This window comes from Ambystoma mexicanum, chromosome 7p, assembly GCF_040938575.1.
Source record: "Ambystoma mexicanum isolate Mex_15411 chromosome 7p, UKY_AmexF1_1, whole genome shotgun sequence".
Taxonomy (NCBI): domain Eukaryota; kingdom Metazoa; phylum Chordata; class Amphibia; order Caudata; family Ambystomatidae; genus Ambystoma; species Ambystoma mexicanum.
Window position 1 is genome coordinate 138,647,087 of NC_090939.1, and position 25,921 is coordinate 138,673,007.

The 25,921-nt window shown below is 45.7% G+C and overlaps 1 protein-coding gene across 3 annotated transcripts in view; it reads left to right on the forward strand.

Moving 5' to 3' along the window:
- Positions 1 to 25,071, forward strand: part of TEX55 (testis expressed 55) — a 543,889-nt gene extending 518,818 nt beyond the window's left edge. The window contains exon 14 of one of the 3 annotated variants that reach the window (XM_069635919.1): positions 24,887 to 25,071. In XM_069635919.1, the coding sequence (XP_069492020.1) occupies positions 24,887 to 24,919 (33 nt within the window). In that variant the 3' untranslated portion in view covers positions 24,920 to 25,071. The remainder of the gene's footprint in view (positions 1 to 24,886) is intronic. The other 2 variants (XM_069635920.1, XM_069635922.1) reach the window with 2 other exon arrangements.
- The last annotated feature ends 850 nt before the right edge of the window (positions 25,072 to 25,921 follow it).

The following is a 25,921-nucleotide window of genomic DNA, read 5'->3' on the forward strand; positions in this document are numbered from 1 at the left end:
TCTTTTCATCAAATACATGTAGTTTCTCAACACAATATCCAAGGCATGTGCTGTGTCAAGCATCTTTCACACCATCATCTGCCGTCTCGCAACGATACATGACAAACAGTTCAAAACAAGAGCCATTCGTATACTATACAGTCACACGGCACAAGTAGAGACTTTACAGAATACAGACACACATGTGTTTAATAAGACTTTGAAGTATCCTCATAACCCTCTCTTTTAGATCTCTGGGCACAGCTGAGCTGGAGATGACACACTCGGCATGCATGCATGCATGCACACAACATTTCCCAATGTACCTACATCCCTACAGTCTACACTTCTTGTCTGCACCTAACCTTGCACTGCCACCTGTGGCCGCACTACTTCTTCTTTGATGTCTGATTCTGTGTCTTGCACTTGCTCCTCCTCCCCTTCCCCTGGCACTTTTCCCCTCCCATCTACCCTGCACTTGCGCAATCTCAATGTCACTAAGCCCAGTAAGATCGTTGTCTTGTCCTCCTTTTGTTTCCCCTCCGTTGCCTCGTCGCGCCTTGAAACACCTGTGTACAGGCGCGTTATAAATACCACATCATATCATATTATACCTCTGTATTTAAAAGACCCTGCTGCAAAAGTGAAGAGCAGCACAAAAGCGTGCACGATATAACTGATCAATAAGAATTGATGTTTTAAATTGTCACCACGGCATCCTACACCAACGAATGTAATGGGTGGAAGCTTCTGAGTTAATCGTGCCCACTGGCATCGCTCTGGGCAATCTTGCACACCATCCGTGTTCAGCCTGTCTGCGCCAGCCACATGCATGTCAGTCTTGGTTCTGTTACCAATGCGAGCAGCCCAGCCTGACGTGCTAGGCGACGGCTCCTCTGCACGGAAAGGCACGCAACCCCAGAGCACTTCCTGTGGTTATGATTAATTCTAAACAGCCCATAATCCAGCAGGACCAGATGCGGACCTGTAACATGTCCCTTATGGGTTTAATGTCGTCTCAGTTCCACATGGAGGTTGGACGCTGAGCTGAACATGTCCACTTGAGAGCCTTTATGGTGCATGCCAGGTAAACGGGCAAGGAGTCTATAAGTTGATAAGCAGTCTGGATCCGTGCTGGCTCTTCTGCTGGGGCATGGCACATGAGTGCTTCAGACATTGCGACATTGCTCTGTTGGCGAGCAAAGTTTTGGCAAGGCCTGGGACTCGATGAGGCTGTGTGCTGGGAAGCCTAGCGGGCAGGTTCTTGCAGCTTTGGCCCTGGGATCCGGTTGGGGGTGTACCATTTCTTTATTGGGTTCTCATTGAAATTAAAATAAACGTATACTAACAACAAGAAGCAACGGCTAGACAGCATCCCTCTTGATAATGCATTAATAATGTTCCATTTCAGTACTGTGAAACATATATAGATGCATGTTACTTGGGAGAATTAACACCTGAGCATGAGGTACTTATAGAAAATACAGAAACGTGCAGCAGTGAACAGGGGAGTTGCTAGGTCTGGAAAAGACCCGGGGCTAAGCTGATGTCGGAACTGTTGGGACTGGGGGCTAGCTAGCCTTTTGGCTGTAGCTCCTGAGATTCTATCCGGGGCTACAACCAAAACATCAGGGGCTACAGCCCCCTTAGCACCCCCTAAGCAACGCCCCTGGCAGTGAACATCAAGGTGGCATTAAATCAGTCAACCGAGTTTGGGAAATGGTTCCAAAGAGTGGCACATGATTCAGAATCCATGTCTGCCTGGCACAATCCGTGCCGCCCTCTTTCCGCAGTCGCCCATCTTGTAGCCAGTCCGCAAGTGTCGGGGTGCTTGATCTGCTCCCCTCCGCCCCACCCCCCATTCAGAGCAAAGCTGCGCTTCATAAGCACCAAACCCAAGGAGACGGATTCAGCGCCTCAAGTGCCTGATCTTCTACGTGGAGGAATGCCGAGTGACCACAGTCTTGCAGTGGCGGCATAACAGCCTGTTATGTTGCCCAAGTGCCTAGTTATTTTCTGCCATACTGCCAGTGCCATATCTTATTTATAAAATTGTCGCCGAGTGACGCACATCTAGGACAGGAGGCAGGGCGTGCAGGTGTGCATCTGTGTATGTGTACTGGATTAGAGAGGTATGTTCTGTTTACATATGTACATGTAATCCGTTTCAGCCCGGTATTTTCTTGATACTGCCTGACATATGCCCAGGGGTTCAGAGCGCTCTACACATGTCAAATAAATAAATATGTTCAAATGTGTCTGCATAGAGTGTCATCTATTGCAGTGTTTTCACTTTCCCAGTCGTCCTTGACTTTACTCACTGTCGGCGAAATGTCTGCGGGGCAAGCTCTGACATCTTACCCCTTCCATATTATGTTCAGGTGCGGCACTGGGGCGGTCAGGCCATGTTTTATGGGACTTTGTAGTTGCTATATTATGTTCATGTGCTGTACTGCGGAAGACAGGCAAAGTTTTAAGGAAATTTGTAGTTGTTACTATATTATGTTCAGGTGCTGCGACGGGGAGGTCAGGCCTTGTTTTACTGAAATTTGTAGTTATATCATGTTCAGGTACTGCAACAGGGAGGTCAGGCCATGTTTACAGAACTTTGTAGTTGATGTTATATTATGTTCAGGCTCTGCACTGGGGAGGTCAGGCCATGTTTACAGAACTTTGTAGTTGATGCTATATTATGTTCAGGCTCTGCACTGGGGAGGTCAGGCCATGTTTTACAGTGCTTTGCAGTTGCCTACGTCATACATCACAAATGTGTCCTCTATGCAGATTCCATATTCTGCAAAATTCCTGAAAGGGTGTCACAATTCCATGAGTATATACAGTGCCCAATACTGTACCCCCCGTCTACCCCACACTTTCTGGTGGGTCTACCTGATGAACCTCAAAAAATTCAGTTGCCCCTAATGGAATATCGTGTAAGAGTACAGATGCTAGATTTCCGTGTGTTGCCAGATTGGACCACATATAATGTGCAGTGCAGATCAGCGTTGCAAAAGTTTTAATCGTACCTTCGCCTGGCGCCAATAAGTTGAATAGTTTGCGGTCTGCAGTGAGATTCTGCACCATTTTACCTGTTAAATCAAATAAAGATTCATCCCACCAGAACCCCATATGTTGTGTTTGCGCTGCATAGTAGTATGTTTTAAAGCCTGGGAAACACAGTCCTCCAGCTTCAGTTGGTCTTTTGGAAGTTGATAACGCTATCCCTGAGACAGCGCTACCACAAACTATTTTCAGTATTAGGGCATTCTATGCTTTAAAATATGAATTTGGTATAACCATTGTCATTATTTGAAATAGATATAAGAGTTTAGAGAGCATGACCATATTGGAAATAGTGATCTCCGCCATTCGTGAAATGGGTAAGCTGGCCCAAGTGTTGACTGAGTTGCCTCGGCTGAATGGTGCTTGAGCCGTGTTTTCGTAATATGGTGTAGAGAAGTCAGCATTTATCATTATGCCTAAAAGGAATCTGTGGTCCTTTTCAGGCGTAGCTGAAGCCCATTATTCGAGGAGCCGGGCAGTGATTATCACACAGATGTTGTCCAATTGACCAGTAGGCCTGACACTTCCATACTTTTTGTCAGCACATAGTGAAACAATGTGCTCAGTTCTAGCTTAATACATATCATAATTAGTGAAGATTAACCTGAGTTTGCAGGCCAGTGGTTCTATGGTGAAAGCAAATAATGTAGACGATAAAGGCCAACCTTGCCTGGTGCCCCTCTTTATATCTAGTGTATCTAGACGAAGTGGAGGCAAGTGGCGTTTCTAGGAGTCTACTCTGCCACTTTTGGATTTGCTGCTGCTGTTTTTGGTGCTACGGGACGCTGAAGGCTATTGTGGACGTTTGCTGCAATTTCACCAGAGTATCCCTTTAAAAACATTGGATTCAAGTGAGCCCTGGTGAGCCCATCCCCTCACCTGCTGGAACTTCCTGCCTCCTACTCATACTTATACCCCACTTCCTTTGCAAAGTGGAGGCAAGTGGAGTTTCTAGGAGTTTGCAGGAGGTGTGGAGGTGTGTGTCCTAGGGCCCCGTACAACATGGCCCCAACCTGTGCATGATGGAGGGAAGATAAGCTGCAACTCCCCTCAGTGTATGGACGTGCCTGTTGATCATCACCAAGAGGAGCTGCACTACGCGATCAAGCCGCTGCGAGGAGCTGCAGTACGTGAACAAACCGCCAAGAGGAGCTGCACTACGTGACAAAGTCGCAGAGAAGAGCAGCACTCGGTGAACAATTCCGGACGCAATGAGCAACTCGCTGGCTCCAGACCTAGGTGTCAGGGCAAAGACTCGCCAACAGGTACGACAGCGTCTTGCCTCTTGTCCTGCCCCCCAGTCCACCTTATCGCCCACCACACAACCTACTTTGAAAGCCCCCTTGTCACTGAGGCAATCCCATTTCCCCGTTGCAAATAAGAATTCAGACAAAAGGGCGAGGGATGGGACCCTGTCGTCTATGGGGGATTTAGTTAATCCCTCAGTACAGGTCTCCTCGGAGGACGGCATGCTACAGATCCCCGCCTTATCGAACGAGATCCTGGAGCCTGCTCGAGATGAGGGCACAAATCTGACAGATAAACCTCCTTCACCTACAAGTGCCCATAAGGGTGTGAACGCCCCCGTCAATGGCTGCCCTATTATCGCACCTGACTCTGGCAAGACAGTGGTTGATTTGCCCCCAACTGTTGGCAGCTCAGTTGAGGCAATGTGTCCACCCACAGAGGGGTGCGGCTCTATTGGCCGCCCCAAGCCCCAGCACAAAGGTTATCTGAATGACCTTGATGCGGAGGACACTTTAACTTTGACAATCAGCTCTGTCGAGATGAAAGCTTTCACTACCCCTTTCAACCCCCCCTCCTCCATGCAACCATAAACTAAAAATCTGACGGAGGCAAATCGCTTACTAGATATGGGACTTGAAGGGAAACCCGGGTACAAGTTATCAGTAATGGAGGGCTCGCTCCCGCTGATCCCCCTTGAACTAGAAGGAATACAATTAAGTCCCCATCAGCAGAATCTGGCCTCCCGACTGGACCCAGACAACATCGTTGCCATCAACACCACTGAGGAAGATCGTGTGGAATACTTGGGAGCCAGTAAGGCTCTGATCTGGGAGGAGGAACTATGGGAGAACACATGTGACCTCGCAAAGACTCCCTTGTTTATTGACCTGATAAGGGATCAGTCCAAGATTGCCCCAGAGCCCTCTCCCCCTCATGGTGGTATACCTGAGGGCTATCGACAGAGGGCCCCCCAGTTATCACCTAATAGCGAGAACCTGTCTCCGAATGCACTAGCTACCCTATCCCCCGTTTCCCCTATGGGGCCTCCGGGCCCAGGGACACCATTACAGTCGAATGCCTGCTTGGCTAATAAACTGATCCAAGACATCTCGAATCTTACGAGGAGAATCATGACGGAAAAAAGGAGAAGCCTATCTTTCATCATGGAGAAAATAGCGGCACTTAATGGAGAAGACTGTCCATCCCTCCACTCCCCACCTCCATTGGCCCAAGACGAAACTCGTCTATACACTAAGCGGAGGATTGCATCAACTGAGATAGTGCCTAGCCTAGGAAAAGCTCTGCCTCGCATGGTGATTGATGTGGCCTCACTGGCAAAAATCAGTGAAATTTGCAGTAAAGGAAGAATGGACGATTTTATTCATACCCAAAATGTAGTGATGGCAGCACTTAACATCGCAATTGCTCCATTTCTAAAGCTGTATGAGACTATAAACGACTCTGTGACCTCGCTTCACGCATCGAACTTGAATGTGACTGCGCATGTGACTTGGTTGATTTTGTGAATAAACTGAACAGGAGGCTCGAGAAGGAAGCTGATAACTCCTGTAATTGGCTAACTCGCCTTTGTGATCTGGCTTGACAGGACTCTAACGACAAGCAACTACTTATGGAGGCCATCTTAGAAGACCACAGGTGGATTATGAAATCCACGGAGATAAAGGCATCCTTATGCATGAACCATCTTGTCGATAAACAGGAAAAGCCTCCACCTTTACATCCAGCTCCAAAAGAGGCCCCGAGGCAAACCGGAGGTCCCCTGGTGCTAGGAAAAGGACAACCTGGCCCTGGAAAAGCGAAAAACGCCCTGATAACCAAACCAGGGGCAAAGGAGCCTAAACCAAGCTACTCGCTGTTCCAAGATCCAAATAAATGAACTGGTTGGAAACAACAAATCTAGAAGAGATCCCATCACAAGCCGTCCCACTGATTCCGCAAAAGAAAACAAAAAAACAAGCACTCAAATGAAAAGCAAATATCTCTCGAGCCTTCTTAAGAAAGATACAAACTCCACCTCGAGAAGAGAAGTTCTAACCAGGATCAAGCTCAAGTAGTGGACCTGGATTCATTGGACGGCCTCAGTGACCTGATTGAAATAATTAAAAACAATCAGGAGGAAGAAGCCTGGGGGAACATTAGCCCCACAGATTGGCAAATAATAGATAAATATTCAAGTCTGGTGAAAACAAAAGAAAGGCTGACAATGGGCATGAATACCCTGGAAAAAACAGGAAAAAGAAGATCAGACAATAAAAAAGACCTCAGGCCAACACCTCACCAAGCAGGGATGAAAAATTGAATGATCTCCTCCGACAATTGGAGGACAACAGAAATAAAAATAGATCCATCTCAGAAAAGATAGAAAAAAGAAGAAAAGATAGTAAGAATTCAAAAGAGGCTAAAACCTCATTGAGAAAGGATGAAAAAGTAAATGATTGCCACAGAGAAATGGAAGAAAATAGAAGATCACAGACTATCGATCAACGGGAGTCAAAGAGCATCTAAACGGACAGACACAGAATATTACTCGCGCAAAAAAGTCAGGAGCTCCTAAAAATGCCTGGAGGATCGAAGACAACAAAGACGAAAGGAGGGGGCTACAGCCCCCAGGGGGCCAGTGACAATGCGAAAGGGAAAGAGAAGGGGAAAGAGACAAGTATTAACACAAAAGACCAGCGGGTTTCCTCGTACCCGTCCAAGAATAAGCCCTCATACACCTTTCAAGTGAAACTAGAAAGGAACATAATAGACAATAAAAAGATCCTTCGGAATAGAAAAAACACATTAACGCTGTTAAATCAGATGATGCCAAGAGGGAATCTACTACCAGATGACGTAGTAATTATTGAATTTCCAGAGGAAGGCAGCACAGATCTAATCACCATTCATCTAAGATCACAGAAAGTACTGGATATGGTGATGGCATCAAAGGTTAAGCTGCGGGACCTCGGGTTTAGACCTTTGAGGACACCCAAGGCAGACTCCGGTCCAGGGAACCCTCTCAAACCAAACAAGATTGGCAAAATCCTAAAGTTCAATCTACAGACTTAAACTCTTTAAAAGGTTGGTCGAGGCATCTCCCAACTCCCCAAATCAACAAAACTCATCATACCGAAAAATCGCAGTACGTGAGGCCTGGGAGGCAGCTTAGGAGAGATGACCACCAGAACCCTCCAATCAGCACTTTGAAAAAAATAAGGTTTACGGTGGACAACTCAAGACCAAAAGAGAAGCCTCTAGGAACAGCTGATAACCGACAAGCCCAAGGGAGTCTACAATCAGTGAAGCCAGATCTTCGGCTAGAAAAAAAGAAGCAATAGAGCCCCCGGAAAGGAGTAGATAGACGTTTCCTCCTGGCCTCATGGAATACCAGGGGGTTCGGTCATTTATACTCCAGGGAAAGTGACTTCCTGAGTGAATTTGAAATTATATGTCTCCAGGAGAAATGGCTGCGAACAAGTCCAATATGTGAAGGCTATCAAACTTTCATTAACCCCGCATTGAAAGGCCCACTGGGAAGGCCACGGGCTGGCCTCTTGACCTTAATTAAAGAGGACATAGACTTGCACGTCTTAGACCACCAAACACCTAATTCATACGTTCAAGTGCTGAAACTGGTAAAAAACAGAGGGACCTAGGAGCTCCGACTATTAATAATTAACACATATCGGAGCTGTAATGATTGTGATAACGAGAAGCTTCTAACAGAGATTATGGATCGAATTGATGACTCCATGCTTGAAGATCAAAACCAGCTGATCTTAATATGTGGAGACCTAAACATGAAACTTATGGATAGAAATGGCCAACGAAGGCAAAGAGCTCACCTGGACCCATTGGAACATAGATGGATTTCAGAAATGAAGACAAGAGAGATGACTATGTTAAATGGACAGACTCAGGGAGACATTCCAGGCGCGGACACATGGTTTAGCAATTTAACCAGTGCCTGCTTGGACTACTGATTCGTGGCAGGAAACACAACTAAGTGGATCAAATCTTTCACTGTTAAACAACAATAGATCAGTGACCATGCATTGCTGGAAGTAGAGCTCTTATGAAACTCTAAAGAGGTGCATCAACAATTTAGACGCCCCATTGAACTAACATGGGGCAGAAATAGATTAAGAACTAAACCATCTGCCATCCCGAAATTAGTGACCGACCTTGACAATAACATCAAAAGCAAAAAGAACGCAGTGGAATACAGATGGCTGTTAAAGGAATTCGAAGTAAAAAGTGACAGGAATACCATGACAACCATTGTAAGTTTAAAGGAGAAGGGGTCACTATGCCGAACTCAGAAGAATTCGTGGAAATAACTTGCCTGATAGAGAGGAAAACTTGAAGCATCATAAACAACAATATAAGAACTGGCTCAAATCTACAAAGATCTGGAGAGCTCAGTCAGGTGCAGAACACATGTTAGCCGCAATCAGTACCACTAATACAAGATATTTGTGGGAAATCATTAACAAGGGCAATGATTTTCAGCCCGCCCTAACTTCTGATCAAGTGTCAAAGGAAGACTGGGTGAAGCATTATATGGTGTTGTTTAAAGCAGAAATTACCCCAAAGTCCCCCAACAAAAAGAATAGCTCTCCCCTTGGCTCTTCGAGATTGATAGAGAAGATATATCGTATCAACGGAAGCATTTTAGCTCTTCAAAGGCCGCCGGGCCCGATGGCATTTCCAACTATGTGTTAAAAGAAAACGGGGAGGCATGAACGGAATTTATCTTTACTCTGTTTCAACAGATTGAGAAAACCAGATCTATCCCGCAATCTTGGAGGGAAGCCCTAGCAGTCCCTATCTTCAAGAAAGGGGATTGAACGAAACTTAGAAACTACAGGTCTATCTCTCTTTTAGACTCGATGGGGAAAATCTTCTCCTCGATTCTGCTGAGAGATTTGAAAAACTGGGCCATCAAGGCAGACATCCTGGATAAGCGCCAGACGGCATTTATGACCGGTCTTGGCACCTCATTGAATCTGTTCCTACTAAACCTGCTTAAATTACGAGCGCTTGAAACAAAAGGAAACATCTATCTAGGTTTCATAGACCTTGAACAGGCTTTTGACGCAGTTAGTAGAGAGCACTTATGGTCTAAATTGGAAAAATGGCACTGTCCTGAAGATCTCCTAGAAGCAATAAAAGCGCTCTACAGCGAGACATCAATCCAAATTATCGTCTCAAAGGGAGGAGATACCACTGAAAAAATTCTAACCTTTAAGGGTATCAAACAGGGCTGTGCGTTAGTGCCTTCTCTATTTGCCCTGTATTTGGCGGACATGAATGCAGCACAAGACAATATAAGAGCATTTCCACCAAAGTTGGAAGGGACAGAATTACCCTGGATTCTGTACGCAGACAATGTCGTTTTTATTGATCAAACAGCAATAGGTTTGCAGAGGTGAATAGTGGAATTTAAGAACTATCTTGATCAAAACAGAATGAACATCAATGCCGCTAAGTCAATGATCCTGATAATGCAAACCGGTTTAGGTACCAAGAAAAGAGAGACCCCTTTTACGTGGCGAGTCGAGAATCAGGTGCTGAAAATTGTGGATACTACAACATACCTTGGGGTCAGAATCAACAAAAACATCAACAAACGGGCACAAATTGACTTTATCAAGGAACGGCTAGTAAAATTAATGAATCAGGGAGAGTAATACATAGAAGACACAGCACCCATTCCCTGATTCCGGTTATCTCCTTTTATAAAAAAAGCTGATACCAATCTTGACCGATGGAGCCGAGACATGTCTAAAATCCTTAGACTGCCGAACTGTCTAAAAGTAGAAACAATCAGATGTGAGCTGAGACTTCAATAAATGGTATGAACAACGATTTCACTCTTCCGCAAATGTATTCTGGATAATCCCCCCATTCCTTTCGAGATCTTTGCAAGACCAACGTGTACTAAGGGAGATACATTTCTGTCAATCTGGAAACAGAAATGTAATGATCTAATACTACGGAATAGAGATACTGAAAGATAATCCAGATAAAGTGAAGAAGATCCTGCAGGAGAAGGATTGGGTTGAAACAATTGTGCAGAAGGAGCAAAATATCTACTCACATAAAATTCTCTGGGAGAAGAAACAATTTAATCACCCTCCTCCATATCTGACAAGATTTCCATCTCCCCATTATCGGCACTTATTGATGCTTTGCAGATTAAATTACCGACGAGAGAGGTACAACATCTAAGAACACAGATACCAAAGGCAGATACATTCTGCAGCTTCTGTAGGATACCCGGAACCTTAGAAACAATGAGGCACCCGACACTCTCATGCCTGAGACTTTGGAGACTAAGGAGTCTATATCTGAACAAGAGCCCAGCCTTTATGGATACTACCATTGAGGAGGAATGGTGGGAACGCCTGATAACGGTTGACAAACTTGGCCAGACCCTGGACTCTCTTAGACTGGTGGAACAGATTATTCCATCCCTCTTGGAGGGTGATAATAAAGAAATTGAGGACAGGGGCATTTGAGAAGGTTACCTAAAGAGGCCCTAAGGGTCGAATGATAATGTCATCTGTCACTTTTGTTTTGGTTTGATATTTGACCATAAAACAATAAAATAAAAAAAATAAAAAATATCTAGTGTATTTGAAATGGTGTTATTAGTTTGCACGCTGGCATTGGGCCAATTGTATAACACGCCTATCCATTTTTGTATTTGTGGACCAAAGCCAAACCTTTTAATAATGGCAAACATAAGCCGTCAATCAACACAGTCGATGGCTATTTCAGCATCTAGACCGGCCAATGCCAGTATGACTGGATGGGTGTTGACTGAGTCTTGTACGAAAGAAAGCCTTATTAAGTTTAATTTGGTATGACATTTTTTACATCGCAAAGTTTTGTGCTGAACATTTTTGACCAAAAATAAAATAAAAAAAATGTGGGACAAAGGGGACTAAGGAAAGAGGGGTTGGGGGGCACCCTCCAAATAAAACAAAACAATGTCAATTCATTTTTATTCGGCTGAACATTTTCGGCAAAAACCTCTGCAAAAAAACCTACCGATCTAAGAACATAGAACCTTCCAGATAATCTATTCACGAGAATTTTGCTAATTATTTTCATATCTGTGTTGATCAAAGGTTGTGGTCCATATGATCTGCACCTAATTTCTTGTTTGTCAGGCTTTAATAGAATAACAATCACAGCCTTTCTAAGTGAAGGTGGTAAAGCACTTCTTGCAAATGATTCAAAATACATTTTGTGTAAGTGCAGGATCCGGAAATTACCATAGGTAGAGTGGAACTCTATTGGCAGCCCTTTTTGCTAATTTAGATATGGCCATTGTATGTCTGCGTGCTAATTGGTGCTTCCAGTGATTCACGTTCAGTGTATGTCATAGAAGGTAGTGTAATACCATCTAAGAATGTTTCGATTTGATTTTGATCTAGGTTAGTCTTGGCAATGTACAAAGTCAAATAGAATCCTGTAGCTATACCATTAATTATCTATGGATCAAAATTAATTGTACCGTCCGATCAGTTTTCTGTAGCAGGATTTTGTGGTCATCCAGGCTAATGCTTTGCCTGATTTATCACCAAATTCATGTTGAAATCTTGTGTATTCAATAAATTCAAACTTGTTTAAGCTGTCCTAGGACAGGTCCAGAGTAACCTGTGTTTCGTTTAGTTGCTTCAGGACTGCAGGATCTGTCCTATGCAGTCGATCAAGGATCTTGATTTGGTGTTCCATTTTTGTTATTTCCCTGTTTAGGTTATGTCTGATACCTGTGAGAAACCAGAGGGTGTCTCACCCGATAGTCCCCAGGGATCTCTCTCTCGGAGGGTGAGGGAACAGATGGTGAGACGTGGTATAACCCTCTTTTTTGTTAATCTACCCCTTCCTATTTTTTAGGATTTTCCAAATTCCCAACCCCCGCACACTTTTTTCACAAACACTGGACCGAGGAAGAGGGTGACTGAGAGTAACCAGACTAACTCTCTCACATCGTACTGGACATGTCCCATTAATCGGGTCAGGCAAAGTCAGGCACTTTACACTAAGTGCATACACCTGATACCAGTTAGCTCTCCTCACACGAATGAAAGGCAACACCTAGAGACACACTCTGGGCAAGGCCGAACACGAATACGAGTAGAACTTCCGGTAGGAGGGCACACCTACTGGAGCAGAGCAACAGACCAAGAGACGAGAGCAGTAGGCTGAAAACCCCAAGGGTTCCCTACTGGAGGGACAGACTGTGAAAGACATGTGGAGAAGGCCAGATCCCAGAAGTGAAGATTGTATTGTGTTCCAAGGATGCCAGTGACCCTCCTAGGTGGCAGGCAGAGTTGGGGAGGCGAAGCCAAGCCTGTGGTACTAACCTTGACTCGTGAATAGAAAATAGTAAAACTAGAAAGTAGCGTACACAGCAGGTGAGTTGGCAAGTGACCCGAGAGACTGGTGTGTGTTAAAGCGAATGAAGTAGCAACATGATATCACACATGAAGACTGCATGCCTGTGGATGAGACGCAAAGAAAGGCAGCCCTGTGAAAGCAGCTGCAAGATCAGTGATACTAAGTAACGAAGTGGTCCGGCAAAAGGAAGTAGCCCATTCAAAAGTCTTTGTGAAAGGTACATTGTTTGAAGTTATAAAGCAGACCGCAAAAGCGAATTAAGTGAAAAAAAACGTGAACTTTGAGTCGAAGTGGTCCTGCGGTGGTCTGGTAAAAGAACCACGCACATTTGAAAGTTTTCGACATCTGAAAGGGGTCCGAGCCCGATTGAGGGAGACCCGAAGTAGAATAAGCTTGGGGAAGGGAGCCACCTTGCAAGTTTGTGTGATGTGAGTGGTATGAGCCCGACAGCGGGGGACCTACGTGAACTGTGTGCTGTAAAGGTCTGAGCCCGGTAGATGGGGACCTTTGTTTTTTTTTTTGTTTTTTTTTTTAAGATGGGGACCTTTGTGAACTTTAAGTTGGAATACATTTTGAAAGTCAAGAAAGAGCCTTTAACGTGGAATGCCAGGCAGGCCTCAATCTGTGGTTTTGAACTGCTTAGAGTGTTAGAAACCGAGCCAGAGTGTGTCATCCTGCCTACGCGAACAACCTTACTCCGTGAAGTTCAACATAAGGAGGAGAGGTGGCTCAACTACCTTTATTCTTTTGAACACTCATTTTTTCTTTGCATACATTTACACCTTTTGTACAAGAGGTAGGGCAGGCATTAGGTTTTGTTAGCATAGGCCATTTTGATTTGACGGACTCCACTAGGACTGTTTTATTTATCGTTTGATGGTCGCGACTACTCCCATCTTAGTTATAGGGCAGAATAGGAGTTTCCCCAACCCCAACATTTTCAATAAAGGTTTTACAAATTGTATCCATTGTGTCAGTGTCATACTTGTGATACCATGCCTTCCCTAAATACCCCATAACCTAGACATTAAAATGCTCAGAATGGTTACTTGGGAGGACTCCCAAAATGGACTGGTAGATTCAACAGATCCCATATTAAACTGAAAGACTTCCTGTATTTCTTTCCGCACCATGTGGCCATATGCAGTGTCAGACAATGACAAGGGTTTCAATCTTCAGCATGGAATGGGACTGGCCACTTTGCCCATTCAGAGTTATATCTGGAAAGAAGAGAGATTGGATATTGATCGATCTAGATAGTCATAGTACAGTACTTCAAAAGGTTGGGAGGTTCTAAGTTATACCATATCTCAACGTGAAAATGAATTATGAACTTGCGACCAATATGAAAAGCATGCTTCATTGTGGTGCCTCTCCCTGCAAATGACGCACAGTTGACATTTCTCCAGGATCTGAGAAAGTGGCTTACCGTGGTCCCCAGCGGGTGGCCAGAATTCCTGAAGCTATTTAATCGAGTATCCAAAATACAGTTGAAGTCTCCATCCAAAATAATCATGTAACAAATTTGGTCTAATAGTATCCATGACATGTTTAAAAAAACACATGGTTATCAATATTTGGTGCATAAGTATTAAATAGGAAAATCTTGGTACCATCCAACTTGCCTCTCAAACCTACTACATCCCTGCCTGAGTCCTCAGAATATTGTGATTCCAGTTCAATTGATCTAGTGGAGCTCTCCAGGTCGCACCTCCTCTGACAGTGGATGAACAACAGGAAATATATAATTGTCCTCTCATTTTTGTTTTTACCTTAGTATCCTCTGTGCCTCTGCATTTCTTGTAGCATTTCTAGTGTGTCTTTAGGTAAGATTATGTTGCGCTAAGCCCATTATTTACTCCATTAATTCCACATAGGTTCCATGACATGCATATACCATCGCTAGTCCGATTACCTAGAAGTGCGGTTGATCCCCCACAAGATTTGCATCTTGGTACTTAACTTGCAAGTGACTATTGGTCGCATTAACCAAATTTAAAACAAAGCAAACCAAAGTTCCCTTTCTTCCTGTGCTTCTGTTTCCCAACTCTAGAACCAGCAACAATGTGCCCAGAGAAACCAGTCATGGGGCACATCCTCCCGGACAAATAAACTGCAAACCAACATGCTATAGGCACCGACGGTCCAGGGGAGCAGCCTCGAGTATGACCCCGATGCCTAGTGGGGGCACTCAGTAACATTACCATTCTTTGTTACGCTAGCTACACCATATATGGCTAGTATGAGCTGCAAGCACTTTTGTGAGTTTAAGCAGATACAAAGTAATAAAAAAGAAAAGTAAATGTATGATATGGTCTCCCTTAACTCAGAATCTATTAAAGGAGGAATGCAGCACTACTTAAAATCCCCTTCGGAAGAGCTTCAGGGAGTTCCAGGTTCAGTGAAGAAGTGCCTTTTGCCCTCCATCATTTCTTAATCACGCTGGGGGTAGAAGTGCCTACTTTCGGTTCCTTTTGCCAAGCAGCCTCTTCCCCCCATTGTAGATTTGTCTTTGGTTCTGAGGTGCCACACTGTAATCAGGGTACAGTGAGAGCCGAGGTCATTATAGACACTGTTGCCATGCTCCCTATCCTCCGTGAGCACTTGGAGTTTTTTCTTGGTAATGGAGGAATTTCATGAGGTTTGCTCTTGGTGGTGCCCCTGGAATGGGCCTCTGAGGGTGTAGGCGGTGCACCATGTCCATAACCAATCCATGTCCTCCTTCAGCATCAAGCACCAGATCCGGGAGGAAGTTTCCAAGAAATATTTAACACCTTCTTTTTAAGTTCCTTTAGCTAGTCCCAAAAGGTGTGCATTGTTAAGCTGAGAACGCGCCTGCAAATCAGTAACATTGTGTTGTAACTCCTCAAGGATAAGACCTCTCGTGATGTAGTGGCACTGGTGTCTCCTACTTGAACCCCGTTCTACTTCTGCGGCTCTTTCCCGTAGCTGTTTATATATCTTGACGAATAAGTTCTGCACTACGAGCAAATTTGTCAATTTGATTTGAAATGTGCTCATTACCATCTATTATCAGCTGCTCAAGGTCATTCTTTGAGGGGGTTGCACCGGATTTTGACTCCATAACTCTGCATTGTCTTGGTTGTAAAACCATTATGAATTGTGTAAGGGGAGCCATTTAGTGTACATCGCTTGCTGCTCTTTTGCCCAGACATCTGTTGTGTCAGCCAGGTGTGTGTTTAAAAAATGTGCAGTTCATGTACCCTGTACAGAAGATTGTGATATGATATGGCATTTATAACGCGCCTATACACAAGTGTTTCACCCTGCACAGAAGATTGTTGCTCTTCCAATGTAATGCTGTAGGCAGATCTTCAACGTATCCACTTAAGGATGGCCGCCGTATCTTTCCTCCAAGTGCTCTTTCTATGGAGGTTAATCAGTATGTTGGATTGGGGCTCATTCATTCATTCACGTTTCACCATAATAAGGTCCCTGATCCGGAAGCCTTCACTGCTCTGCCCGCGCGCGCCAGCAGAAGCACTGAAAGTCAATGTGGTGCATCCCAAAGAGTAGAACAGATCGGCAAAGCAACAGCTCGCACACTGCTATGCGGTGCACGCTTTGGCCTGCTGAGTCAGAACGAGGGACCTGCGCTGACAGATGACGCAGGGACAGGCGGTCTTCCAGAGAGGTGTTCTGCCATAGTAAAGGTAAGCCGTTTCATTAGCATCAGCGCGTTGTTGGTTTTAGTGGTGCATGATAATAAGTGCACTTAATAGTTCAACACAGAATTAAAAGTGCGTGGCGGTACCATCCCCCATTGCCCACCCCTTTTCTGGGGACATAAGACATCATGCAATAGATACACATACCTAAGAATAATAAGGACAAAGGGTGTATATTTGCAAACACAAGATCACATTTTTTGGAGTCATCCAGCAATACTCGGGGCAGTCCCAGCCCTACGTAAATTCACATCCTTAGACTTCTAAGGTAGCCCGTCGGGCATTGTCATTGTCAAACGTTCCTGAGGGATCCATGTAATAATGTTGCCGTGAAAAAGTCTTTTGGTTCTGGCGACTTTTTCCTGGCTACCAAAATTCTTGCCCCAAATATTCTAGGAGGGGTATAATTATATATTATTACCTCCAGTCCTAGAATATTTGGAGAAAGTGTTTGATAGCCTGGCGGGTGCATCATTAATGCATTTCTTTTTTAAATGGCACCAACCTGATGACTTTTTTCACGGCAACGTCATTACCTGATACCTTCCCGGAGACACTTGTCACTTCTGGTTTGCAGAGTAGCAACATATGCCTCTGATTTGTCACTTCCGGTTTCCAGAGTAGCGGACATACTCCTCTGATTGTAACTGTCAAACAGTCATTCTTCGAGACCACTGAATCTTGTTGACGAGTCTCAACTCTCCCAAAAAGACTGTGTCCGTCGTCCGAATTTGGCTCGAGTGTGGCCATCGGTAAACCTCCCACAGCCGAAACCGCAACGCCCTTCTCCTCCCCAGCTAGGACTGCCCGTAACTCCGCCTGAGGCAAGAAAAAGAAAATTAGCAACCTTTACAAGAGCTTGAACAAACCAACCTAGAAATTGACACCCTTCGAAGTCCGAAATCCTTCCTTGCCTATTACTTGCACTTAAAACCCCAGAACTACTCCCTAACTTCATCTACAGGCTCCGGATATCCTACAAATTAGCAGTCTTTACACCTTTGAACTGTTAATTGGTAGCCATCTTGGCCACGCCCTCAAAAAGTACAATTTAGCAGCCAATGGTCCTGATGCCCAGCCCATATTGCCACTCGGGATGTTTGTGATTTCGGCAGGATCACATATGTTTGCGGATGTTGGTGCTGGAATTGTAATATTCTACACCACCTCCTACAAATATTTGATGAGAAAATGGCACCTAACATCCACCTCCCCCTACATACATTCTCAAGTAAATCTGTATATAGTACTGTCCTTGTGTGATCTGTGGACAGGATGCAAGATATCAGTCATTGTTTTTTGTTCCTCCTGGAGACGCAGGCCCCAGGGGAGCTCCCACACAGACCAAACATTCTACTAAAGTGATTTTAGCAGGTTAAAATCATTTTATGAAATGGAGAAGCAGGGATTTGAGCCCAAGTTTCCTGCTTTCGGGGTTTGTAATTAGCCAGCATGCTACACCCCCTCGCACTTATCTTCAATTTCAATCCAATGCATAAAGGTGGACAAGCAAGAGAATTCATTCATAGAGGGGTCTGGGAAATGCGCCCACGGGACTGAATTAATTCTTAGAGCCAAACACGAGCCGAGCCACTAGACGACTCATAACTGGACCTCTGCCTTCCCACCCTACAGCACAGTGCCTATAGCTGGTGCCATGCAAACCCAACACCCACACAACACGAGAAGCAAACCTGGCCTCCTGCCTCCCCACCTCCCACAACACAAATTCTATATCTTGGTCCCTACCTCTCCATATGTATGCACTGTGTACATGGTTAATACTAAAAGCATGTATGGAGCGAAACTGAAGACTTTTAAACCATATGACTGATACTTAACTACAGCAAAGAATTCCTATGTTGGGTCCCATCTGGCTTTGTGGGCCAGCACCTATGGGTCTTAGGCCCTGGATACTGTGCTGGCTGGCTTTCGCGGACTCCAACAGGCCTTGGCAGAGGGCACTTACTTTATTTGCATTTTTAAAGCGCTCAGACAGCCCGCAGGCCTTCGAGGCGCTGTTACAGGAATTGTTTGTTTTTTAGATGCGTAATTGTTTGTCCTAGTTGCGTATTTATAACACGCTTAAATACCCAGAGGTTTCTAAGCGCGGACCCGTGGATCGAACTTGATTCATGTCGTCTTGCTTCCAAGGCGAGCACGTTGCCGCTGAGCTATCTTCCTGGGTCTTACTGCTCCCAGCTCCTGTCTGACATGCAGCGGCAGACTGAATTAGTCTGACCTATTTTATGATGGTGTTCGGGGGACCACTATGGCCATGGCCGCCACTGTTGCAGGTAGTTACCATCTGTTTCTCCGAGATTGGAAGTCAGAAAGCTTCCAGCAGCCTGCTTCCTTGAAACTCACCTTTGAGGGTCGGAAATTGTTTTAGGAAACTCCAGAATCCAAGGTTCACCGGGTCTTTAAGGCTGATAAACATGCCAAAAAGTTTAGAAAGAAGATGTCTCCTGCATCGGCTGGCTGATTCTGTCCTCCTCGCAAGTCTTATGTCCCTCATCTCTGGAAGGATCGGAGGAAGCAAGGTTTCAGGCATCTATTCTGTCATCCCAGGCCGCTCCCCCAAGCCTCAGATGTCCTGACCTCCAGTCTTGGCTGGTGGGGGACATTTGTCTTGCTTTTCTCAGGTCTGGGACCAATTGGCCTCCTACTCCTGGGCTCGGTCCACAGTTTGCCTGGGGTACCAGCTGGAATTTGTTTCCTCCTCTGGTGTCCTGGTGACTCCCTTGCCCAGGGACTTCCGTATGTGGGCGGCCTTGCACTCGGCTTTCCTGAACCTTCTTCACAAGTGGGCTGTGGTCCCGGTGCTGGTGGGCCCGAGGTGGTCCGGCTTCTATTCCTGTGTGTTTCTGGCCCCCAAGCCTGAGGGTCTCTCCTTTCGTCTCATCATGAACCTACGGAAACTGAATGCCTGGTTTGATTTCAGCGCTTCAAGATGGAAATCCTCCAGTCTGTCATTCTGGCCGTGCCGAGGGGGGGATTGGCTGATTTCCGTCGACCTACAGGACGCCTATTATCATGTCCTGGTCTACCAGAGTCATCAGTCGTTCCTGAGGTTTGCTGTGGGGCCAGATTACTTACAGTTCCATGTTCTGCCCTTCAGTCTCAAATCGACGCCTTGTGACTTCACAAAGCTGTTGGCTCCACTGGTGGTATCTTTAAACCTGGCCGGGATTCAGGTGTCCCCCTATTTGGATGTATTGTTGGTCCGGACCCACTCCCGGCTTCAAGTGGTGATCCATCTGTGTCTTGTCTGTCGTGCTCTGGTCCAGTGGGGGTTTCTCCTCAATCTTCCAAACACACACACTTGCTCCCTCTCAGACTCTTCAGTTCATCAGGGCCCAGTTCTGTAGCAGGGAGGGGTTGAGGGTTCTCAGTCACAGGTCTTGGGCTTCAGCCAGGAACCTTCTTTGCCTTCAGGGTCACATGGCTTCCTGAATCTTCGTGTTCCCCTGGGCCCGGCTGCATTGAGACTGTTGGTGTGCCACCTGCTGCCCCACTGACACAAGGCATCCCTTCGGTACGACTCCCTGGTCTACCCTGCCCTGTGGATTTCTCTTTGCTGGTGGTTGGTCCTGTCTCATCACTGGAGGGGTGTGCCCTTGTCTCATGCCTTGCCGATCATTCTTAGCACAGATGCCAGTGGCCGAGGCTGGGTGGTGACTCTCCTGGACTTGTCTCATCAGGTGCAGTGGTCTCTTCTGGACTTGGAGCCGTCCTCCAATTGGAAGGAGTTGGCTGCTGTTCAGCGGGCTCTGGTGGTCTTCCAGTCTTCCATCCAGAGGAAAGATGTTCTGGTTCAGATGGGCAATACTGCTGCCCTGGCTTATGTCAACCATCAGGGGGGCACGGATTCCCACTCCTTGGAGGTTCTTGTTTTGACCATTGTTTACTTGGCGGAGGCTCATCTGGTCTCCTTGCGGGCGGTCCATATCCAGGGGGTGGACAGTGTGACTGCAGCCCATCTCAGCAGGGTGTTTCTTGTCTCTGGGGAGCTGTCCCTTTGCCCCAAGGTTTTTCTGGAGGTGTGCCAGCTGTTCAGACGTTCCTGGTTGGACCTCTTTTCCTTCCCCTGTAATGCTCAGCTTCCCGGTTTTGCTCCAGGACTCTGTCCCCGGGAGGGTGGATGCTCTTTCCTTGGTCTGGCCCCCAGGGCTTCTTTATGCTTTCCCTTCGATTCCCCTGGTTCTGGGGGTTTTTAGCGAGATCAGGGTGTCTCCGGGGCTGTTGATCCTGGTGGTGCCCTACTGTCCCCTGTCAGGAGTGTTTCCATGTCTTCTGGAGATGCCCAGTTGGCCGTCTCCCTTGAGGGTGAGCGGTGCCCCTACTCCTCTCTCATCCAATGGGGGGCATGGAAACTGAGAGCTGGCGTTTGCAGGCACTAGGCCTTTTGGCTGTTGTTGCTGGGAGGATCCAGAGGGTGCATAGGTCCTCTACGCTTAAGTCTTACGACCGTCATTGGATCAATTTTCGGTCTTGGTGTTCCCCGAGGGGTGTTCTGGCTCTGGGCTGTGAGCTGCCTGACATTTTGCAGTTTCTCGATGAGGGGGCTGAGAAGGGGTTGGCTGTCTCTACTCTCCATTCTCAGTGGGCTTCCATTCCGGCCTTCCGGGTTTCCTGGTCCCCTCCGGCTGGGGTGAGGCTCTGGTTTCTAGGCTCTCGAAGGTTGTGGCAGACTCTCGTTCTTTGGGCCCAGGTGGGGATCCTCCGTGGGACCTGCCATTGGTGCTGGCGTTGTTGCAAATACCTCCCTTCGAGCCTCTGGAGGATGTTGAGCTGAAGTGGTTGACTCTTTAGACTACCTTTTTGGTGGCTGTCACTTCGGCTCGCCATCTGGGGGAGATCGGGGCTCTCATGTGTTGTCCCCTTTTTTTTTCATGTACATTTTTATTAACATTTGCAAAAAACAGAACAGTTCCCCCCCTTCCCCACCTTGACCCATCCAGAGTCCACTGCAGACTTTCCTTTCCTTGTGTTGGAGTATAATCAGGATACTCATCCTTACGTATGACCGATGCCCTCTCGGGATCTTCGTGTCTGTGACGTTTGTGGTGTGCATGGGCATCCTTCCTGCTTTGCTTTGGTACGACTCAAAGGTAAGTACTGGGATGAGGAAGAGGAACATGGAGGTAATGCCCGGATTACTCAACAGTAATCTTCGTCACTCCTAATCCTATTCTTCCTCGTCCCAGTACAGACTACCGTTCTCTCCCGCCCATTGGTGGAAGTGGCCCATTTCTTGGCTTTGGTGCTACTGCCTTAGATTAGGTGAGTAGGAGGTTATACCTCCTGGGTTGGGAGGGCCAGTAGAGGCCAGCTTGTAAAAAAAAGATGCTTGTAAAAAAGAGTTCCTGGGCGTAGAACATACTCAAAGTTAAGTACTGCGACGAGGAAGAGGACGACTCTGAGTAATGAAGATTTCCGGTAAGTAATCCGGGCATCTCTGCAGTTTTCTTTGAAGGGCTGAGCTAGTTCGTTGTTAAATTAACCTGGCTTGTACACTGTTCAATAATTATGGCTTGCAAACGATGATTATAATACAAAATCTGTTATTTATATAGTGCTTTCCCCCAAAGTGATTTGCATAGAACATGTGTATACATCATGATTATTTCCCAACTAAAATTGTTACTTCTTTAACAACCTCGGAACGATGAAAAGCTGAGTTGGCCTTGCCTGGATTCAAACATGTGATGAAGAGATGACACACAGATTAGCGATCCCTGCAGATCTTGATGTGCTGAGATTTATTACTGGCTTCCCAGCACCAAGTTACATCAAAAGGCACTTTATGAGAAATATTAATAGAAATAGTTTGGAAAAAAATAGGTATGCATCACTTCCTCACAAAAAAGACAAAAAGAAAGGGGCCGAGCCAGCCCGACGGACAGATGCATTGTCATACATATTAGGCACAAATCTCAGGAACAGTCACTCAACCTTCTGAGCTATCTTCACAAGTTGGTGCTTCACAAATCATCATTCAACAACAACATTGGATGTGGGAAGATCCACAAATACTGGCAAATATCAGTTTATTAAGTCATCAGTTTCTCATTCTCAACCCCTTAGAATATAACCTTGGTATACAACAGAGATTTGAATACATGGGAAGGGAGTGAGGGGAAAAGTGTTGTGAAAGTCTCTGGATAACAAAAGACACTGCTGCCCTACTCCTTCTGAATTGAAGACAGTTGTCCAACTCCAGGCCTCGAGGGCCAGATCCATGTCAGGTTTTCGGGCTACCCCTCATTAATATTCATGAGATAAATTTGCATACAATGATTCTAAATGTATGCAAATTTTTCCTCGTAAATATTAATGAGGGATATCCTGAACCCCCGTCAGGACCCCGGTCCTTGAGGCCTGGAGTTGGACAACCTACAGCCACTTCTCTCAAAACCACGCAAGTCTTTTCTGTGGAACAAATGTTAGGTTCTCTGTCAAATCTTGACTTTAATTATCTTTATGTACATAGTTGTAAGTATGGAGATGCTTTGTGTGCTGAATACATTCCAGACAGTTATTTCACTTATTGCATCGGTTCAAGTTTCTAAAAAGGTAATTGCCAATTAACATTCATCGCCTAGAGACCTGTGAAAAAGAGCACTGTCAAAGTGTCATCACTCAACTGTGGCATAACTATTCACTAGCACTAGGAAACCCTTTTCTAGGGCTTTATCTTGTACTGGAATAATCACCAGACATGTCCGTCACCAACCTTGAGAACCCTCCTCAAGTCGCCTTATACCTGCAAAGTGTTCTGCCAAAATGTGATGGCATGATCACCATCACACTGGTAATCCCCCCACTGTGCGACCCCCCCAAGACAAGGTTGTGTATGGGAGGCCAATGGCCATACTTCAGGCGCCCCCGAGTTGAATCCTGCACAGTCCAAGGCCCCCTGGGCCACAGTATGCTTTCCAGTTGCATGTGAGGATGCAAATGTGCAAATGTATATTTGCAGCAATGGAAGGTGCTTTGCATCGAGCTTCAAATGCACACTGTGGATTTTCATTGTTATGCTACAATGTGTTAAATCCCACTAGTGGGGCGTCCAACTCAAGGCCTTGAGGGTCAGGATCCTGACGGGTTTTCAGGATATCTGCCAGTAATATTCATGAGGGAAAATGTGCATACATTTAGAATCATTGTATGCAACTTTATCTCATGAATATTAATGAGGGGTAGTCTGAAAGCCCAACATGAATCAGACCCTTGAGGCCTAGAGATGGACAATGCGGGTGGACCCTGTATCTTGTATGTTGCTTTTGTGCTGTTCCCACTCTCTCTAGTTAGCAGCAAGGCTGTGCAGTACAGAGTCATGCCAGGCCTTTTTTCAACAGCTTTGCACCTCAACAACCACCTAGTCCAGGTGTGTGCAACCTTTTGCTCTCCAGATTTCTCGGACTACAATTTCCATGATCCATTGACATTGATGGCTAGGGATGGTGGGTGTTGTAGTCCAAAACATCTGTAGAGCTAAGGGTTGAAGACCCCTGACCTAGTCAGTCTCAAATCTCACCTCTCTAGGTACCTGGCATGAACTTCAGCCCGGGGCAGATTCTCCTTTCATGTTTTTCTGGGCCTGCTCTCTGGCTACCTTTAGCCGACAGGCCAGAGATCCAGAAAGTTGACGGCCGAGACCAAATCTAGGACTTTGCATGTGTCTGTTGCTGGTGAAGATTGTATGAAGGATGCAGTGATCTAGGCGAGGTCCTTTCCAGTGATGGGGTGAACTCACAGATGAGGGTTGCCACTGTGATTGTGCCAGACTTGGTGGACCACTGGGTATGGCTTTTGATGAAATGCTTGTCCTGAGGGCATTGATTTAATAGCTCAGGGAGGTTTTGCTGCTTTTTGTCCACTTTTTTGTTTTTCTTTTAATACAGGCACATGCACTGTATCTTCCATACACTTCCCTTCCCCCATTTCTATCCTATCCTGTTACTCCTCTGATTTGGGGTGTAAGTCGGAATGGGGTTTATACTGCTGGCATTGAAACAAAAAGAAAAGACAGGGCACAGATATTATTTAAGGAGATCATCATTTCCTCTTCAAAATGTTTTATGGCTGTTGCGGGAGCAGGTAGTGCATGTTTTGGGATCTCCAATTTCCTCTAGTTAAAATGTTCTTTGGTGTATTTGATGGTGTCGGTAAAGATCGGTTCACCTTTTTTACCGTGGTGTAAGCTAGATTACATCCTCAGTAATCGATCCTGCATTCATTCAGAACTTTAAGTGAATGGGGTTTAAACCAAGACCTTCATCTCTTTCTTTAATTCATTTTGACTACTGAATCCCAATGTCTTCATGGTCAATTCTGTTATTTTTGTCTTGTAGAAAAGAGGAGAGGAAGGACTATATGTAATATTAAAAAATTAAATGTATGATTGCTGTGAAACATGCAGGTAATCATCCTATGGAAAGGCATACGAAGTAATCCGTAGCTATTGTCTCTGTTCTGCCCAGGTCCAGGACATGATCGAGAACAAAAAGTCGTAGAGTTGGAGAAGCGTGAACAGAGGAGCCACCACAGCCGAGCGCAGTTATTTCCAGCCGTGTCCATGTTAGAACTAGACAAACGAACAATCACTGACTCCCCTTTCTGCTAGAAAGTGATCGGTCAATACAGCATTGGTGTTGCAGTGATGGGCGCTCTGGGTTCGGAGGCCCAGTCTTCTGTGATTTATTGTGTTTATGCAAAGTGCGACTGCAATTCATACAACAACGCATTCCCTATCCTCACCCTGTGCGGGGAGATGCCTTCCTGTGAGATTTCTCCAATCCTGCCCTACCTCTCACAGATTGCCTGATAGGTGGGATGTTTTCCGTTGGGACTATTTTGCCATTTGATTTAATTCCCAGCAAGGGTACACACAAGGTCCTACAATTGAACCCAGTGTTTGCAATACTCTTTGGCCCAGGACTGCTAAACCATCTTTAGGGGTAATCTGAGATCTTTCTCTTCTCTTTCTCTAACGGTTTCCCCTTTCTTGACTCCCACATGTAGTCTTCGCCACACTGTAAACATTGCCTTTCTCCACTCTTGCCTGCTTCTCTTACTCCTGTTTCTGTCTCGCTTCGTCTGTCTCTTGCGATCTCTGTCCCGTTCTCACACACTCTCACACTCAATCTCTATATCCTTATCTGATCTACTATTTATATTTCTCCATCCCTCTGTCTCAAGGCTTGTCTAGATATTTTCTTTGCCAACCATAGAGATTCCCCTGGGGTCTTCCCTGTATTGAGGATTCCTTCGAACATTAACAAGCAGGAGGCTATTGCCATTTGTTATGGCAGTGTTTGGTCTCGAGGAGTCGATCTCTAGTAGCTGCCATCTTCTACTTGCCTTCCCATCTTGTCTTAGCCTGAGGACAAAAGCTTTTACAGAAGGAAAACCTACCACTAAAGAGGAGCTTTCCTTAAATGGTTTCATGGTCAATGGTATCCTCTCCCTACTCATTACTCTCTCTCCCGGTTCGTTGTCCTTAATGTCGCAGGACT